Source organism: Suricata suricatta, chromosome 2 (assembly GCF_006229205.1).
Source record: "Suricata suricatta isolate VVHF042 chromosome 2, meerkat_22Aug2017_6uvM2_HiC, whole genome shotgun sequence".
Classification (NCBI taxonomy): domain Eukaryota; kingdom Metazoa; phylum Chordata; class Mammalia; order Carnivora; family Herpestidae; genus Suricata; species Suricata suricatta.
The window spans coordinates 186,517,049-186,521,698 of record NC_043701.1 but is presented as its reverse complement, the minus strand read 5'-3'; the positions used below and the strand labels follow the sequence as shown (position 1 = coordinate 186,521,698).

The 4,650-nt window shown below is 60.2% G+C and overlaps 1 protein-coding gene across 1 annotated transcript; it reads right to left on the bottom strand.

Annotated features, from left to right (window-relative positions):
• Positions 1–987: 987 nt before the first annotated feature.
• On the bottom strand, positions 988–2,336 carry LOC115274151 (olfactory receptor 287-like). The gene is given in 2 exon segments (XM_029917560.1): positions 988–1,241; positions 1,243–2,336. Coding segments are annotated over 2 exon segments (933 nt in total). The 5' UTR covers positions 1,986–2,336; the 3' UTR covers positions 988–1,051.
• Between the last annotated feature and the right edge of the window lie 2,314 nt (positions 2,337–4,650).

Sequence of the window (4,650 nt, the reverse complement as noted above, 5' to 3'; positions counted from 1 at the left end):
TTTACTCTGGCCCTGGGCCAAGGGGTGTCTGGGAAAGCCAACTTCCCACTGTTGGGAGATGTCTCCTCAAGCCACTGGGCAAACGCTTACCAGCACCTGTGGGCACAGGGTCACTGCAGAGAAGTGCCATGGGCATGGCGTCCCTCGGTTCTGCCGGACCCGCGTGTGAGGTGGGAGGAGGGAGGCTTGCACCTGCTGAGTATGCGACCACCCGAAACGTCTCCATCAGACCTTGTGCTCAGCACTCTGGACGCGTAGGTGCCCCGCACACTCATCGGGGCCCCAGGGGATTGCACACACACAGTCTCCATTTGTAGATGAAGACACAGTAGTCACGTGACATGCCCAGGTCGTGCTGGCAGAGGGTTGGATTGGAGCCTGTGCTTGCTGCTCTGAGAATATGCAGTGATGGGCTGTCGGGTCAGACCAGCCCTCCCGCAGAGGTTCCAGACCCCAAAGACCCCACATCACTGATCCACTCAGGGGCCGAACCAAGCCCCCTTTCTGTGTCCCCCAGTGCAGACCCCCAGGAGAAGGTGAGTCCTGAGGGGTGTGCTCTGAGGCAAACCCACACGCTGACTCCAAACAAGAGTCTGTGTGCCACTGAGGGAAGACTCGGGAGGCCACACGTGTGAGCAGTGGGTAAAAACCCAAGGGCAGACAGCCCACCCCTCACAGACAGGACAGCTGTCAGCCCCCTGAGACCCAGACCAGGCTGGGGGGCCCACAGGCTGGTCCAGTGCCCAGTCCTTATGAGCAGGCGGTAGAAGCTCATTGAGTCCTTCTTGGGGGCATCGTGTCCTCATTACTCTTCCACAATCTGTGTCAGGAGCCCTGGGGGCTGAGCATCCCTAACCAAGGCCGAGAGAGGGGTGGAGACTCCCTGCAGCCAGGATGATGCCAAGTACCTGTCCCAAGCCCCCTGCTGCCCAAGAGCCCAGCCCACACCATGCTCTCAGGATGCTGTTTCCAGCCCATGCAGAGAGCAATGCTGAGCGCTAGCTCCCACGGACAGGACAGTCCAATGGCCCTGCTGTGGGCTCAGAGGGGCTCACTTCCCCTGCACCGACCGCCACAGAGCCTCCCTGACATCCTTGTTCCTCAGCGTGTATATGAAGGGGTTGAGCACCGGAGTGACAACAGTGTTTAGCACCGTGACAGCCTTGGTCAGGTCCAGCGAGCTCTCCACCGAGGTCCTCACGTGCAGGAAGATGGTGGAGCCGTACCAGATGAGGACCAGGGAGATGGGAGGAGCAGGTGGAGAAGGCTCTGTGCCGGCCCTGGGCGGAGGGGATCCTGATGATGGTGGCAACGATGTAGGCGTAGGAGAGCATCGTGACGAAGCAGGAGCCCAGGATGACGCAGAAGGCAATGCCGAAGGACGCCAGCTCCACACCCCGCGTGTAGCTACAGGAGAGCACGATCCAGGGCGCGATGTAACAGAAGAAGTGATTGATGACGCGGGAGCCGCAGAAGGAGAGGCGGGAAATGAGGGCAGTGGGCATGGTGATGGCAGAGAAGCCACACAGCCAGGAGCCCAGCGCGAGGCGTGCAGAGAGGCCAGGCGTCATGATGCTGCCGTAGCGCAGCGGCAGGCAGATGGCCAGGTAGCGGTCATAAGCCATGGCGGCCAGAAGGAAGTACTCGGTGCAGCCCAGCGAGAAGACGAAGTACATCTGTGCCGCACAGCCGGCGAAGGAGATGGCTCCGCTGCGCGAGGCCAGCGTGGCCAGGGTCTTGGGCACACAGGCCGAGGTGAACGAGATCTCCAGGAAGGAGAGGTTGCAGAGGAAGAAGTACATGGGCGTCTGGAGGCGCCGGTGCGCCCCGACCAGGGAGATGATGGCCAGGTTCCCGGCCACCGTGAGCACATACATGACCAGGAAGAGGAGGAAGAGCCAGGTCTGCAGGCTGTGTGGCCCCGGGAAGCCCAGCAGGATGAACGGCCCCCGCGTGGAGAGGTTCTGGCCACTGCCCCAGGCCATGGAGGTGGTCAGGACACAGACCACCCCCAGCTAGTAAGAGGGATCTCCTAGCCCAAGCCCCCACTGGAGGCCTAGGAACCGAGGGGCCCTCCCTGTTCCCCTCTCTCTGGGGTCCACTCACCTCGTCTCTAATCCCAGGACTCCAGCCAGGCCTGGTGTCCCTGCGGGAGCCAATGGACCACGGTTGGCCATGGACCTCGTCCTCTTGGGGGGAAGCCGCTCAGGAGAATGGACCCAGGTTATCCGTTGCTTGCCACCTGGGAAGGGAGGAACATCCCCTCATTCTAGACTCCTTGTCACCTTGTGGGGTGTCTAGACTCCTTGTCATCTTGTGAGGGGGTCTAGACTCCTTGTCACCTTGTAGGGGGTCTAGACTCCTTGTCACCCTGTGAAGGGGGGGTCTAGATTCCTTGTCACCCTGTAAGGAGGGGTCTAGACTCCTTGTCACCTTGTGGGGGGCCTAGACTCTTTGTCACCTTGGAGGGGGTCCTTATTCTAGACTCATGAGGCCGGGAAAGGACAAAAATTGTCAAGTTTTCACAAATGAAATTATGTATGGCTTAATTTTTAGCATTTTCATCTGACAAACCAGATTGATTCTTAGTAAAACATTCTTACCTATGTGCCCAGCAAGGCCCCCACACCCCCAGCACAACAACCTGTGGGGGCTTTGCTCTCCCTGCCTGGGGCTGTCACTCTGGATTATTTGTTTGCTGGGAACCCAGCAGCCAGCCCAGAACTGAGAAATTGCAAGCAGCTCCATCCCCAGCGCCCCCTCCTGGCAAGAAGCTGCAAGTGGCTCTGTTGGGCAGGGCCTGCTGGAGGGGAGGGGCCCTTGAGGGTGGCTACTTGCAGGGGAGAGTAAGGGGCTGCGGCGCCAGCGAGGAGGGGGTTTAATGGGAACTGGGCTCAGTTCCTTGGCGCCTCCCCTACTCCTTCCCAACCAGCGCTGGACTCTGCCCGGCCGGCTGCCCCCAACCCATGGCACCCAGTGAGTGTCCGAGGGGGCGGCTGGGTGGAGGCAGGAAGTGACCGCTGGGGCGTGAAGCCCAGAGCAAGGCTTCTCCCCAGTGTCCAGATGCTGGACCCCCTCCGGGAGGATTGCGCTCAGGAGCCACAGCAGCCACGTGCAGTTTTCTGCCTGCGCCCATCCTACCCCCTGCCATGCAGGGGTGCACACACCACCCACACAGAGTCCACGCCTGCACACCACACGCAAACGTGGGCACAGCATACACACTATCTGAACCAGCCCCTGCAACAGTCACCCTGGCTCCTGATGGGCTGGGGGTCCCTTGGCTGCGTCCCCCCCCCACAAGCCCCGCAGTGCGGTCAGCAAAGCTACCCTCACCAGTGCCAGCCAGTAACAAAGTGGCCCAAGCTCCGGCCAGGGCCACAGGACACCTGCGCGGGCTGCAGCACCTGCCTGTAGCAGCGGCACAGCCATGTAGGGAGCATTCAGGCTAAAGCAAACCCCCAGCAGACAGGCCAGTCCCCTCCCTACGCCCAGGTCCCAGCAGGGGAGCCACCGTGGGCCGTGTCCTGGAAGAAGCAGAGCCCCCGTGACCCGTCTCCTGAGGGCCAGCGTGCGTCTCAGCTGCCACCTCCAGAACTCAGGTGGGCACAGGCCACCACCGCGGCTGCACCAGGGCCTGAGTTCACTGCACTGCTCGCAAGCCCTCATCCCTGCAGCTCAGCACTCTGCCCAGGGCACTGGGTGGTGACCCGGGAAACTTGGGCTGTTTTTCTCACCCTTGACTCCAGGACAAGCCTCGTTTAGAAAACCTTTTTCACTTTTGAAGATTATGGTTTCAAAGACTTAAAAGATGGGCACCTGGGTGGCTCAGTCAGTTAAGCAGCTGACTTCAGCTCAGGTCATGATCTCACAGTTCGTGGGTTCAAGCCCTGCTTCGGGCTCTGTGCTGACAGCTAGCTCAGAGCCTGGAGCCTGCTTCAGATTCTGTACCTCCCTCTCTTCTCTGACCCTCCCCTGCTCATGCTGTCTCTCTCTCTGTCTCTCAAAAGTTTAAAAAAAAAAGTTAAAAAATTTAAAAAAAACACAAAACTTAAAAGAGACCTCAGTGAGTCCCGCCGTATCCAGGGCCTCCGCAGTTCCCCAGCCCTGAATCTCCCCTTCCTCCTGTGCCGCTGGAGATGAGGATGGATGGCTTACTTCCATGCGTGTTGGGCGTCAGGCCCTCCCGGCTGGGCAGCCTGAGGACCACTCAGATCCCATGAATCTTCCCCATCTTGCAAGGGGTCCCATAAGGGCCAGAGGAGAAGATAGAACTAAATAAATGGGGCTCCATCTTGGGACCCTCCCCCTACAGTGGCCTGACTCCTCACAAGGGACAGTGGAGCTGGGAGAACCCACTCACCCAGGTCAGCTCGCAGGGACACAGCATGATCAGGTCACTCACCCAAGGGGTCTGAGCAGGTCCCAGGATTTCCCCCTGAAGCATCCTGGAGACCAGGAGGGTGAGCACAGGACGACTCGAAGGGCCCTCCAGGCAGGGCTGGGTCCCTGGGTAGGGGCGCTGCCTATGGGTCTCCTGTTGGCTGAGCCGCTGGCTTCCCACTCCCTACCTGCTGGAGATACAGCAAGAAGGGACAGAGGGGGGGAGTCTGGAGCTGCTCCGGAATGCAGGGGGGACCTGAGCAATCT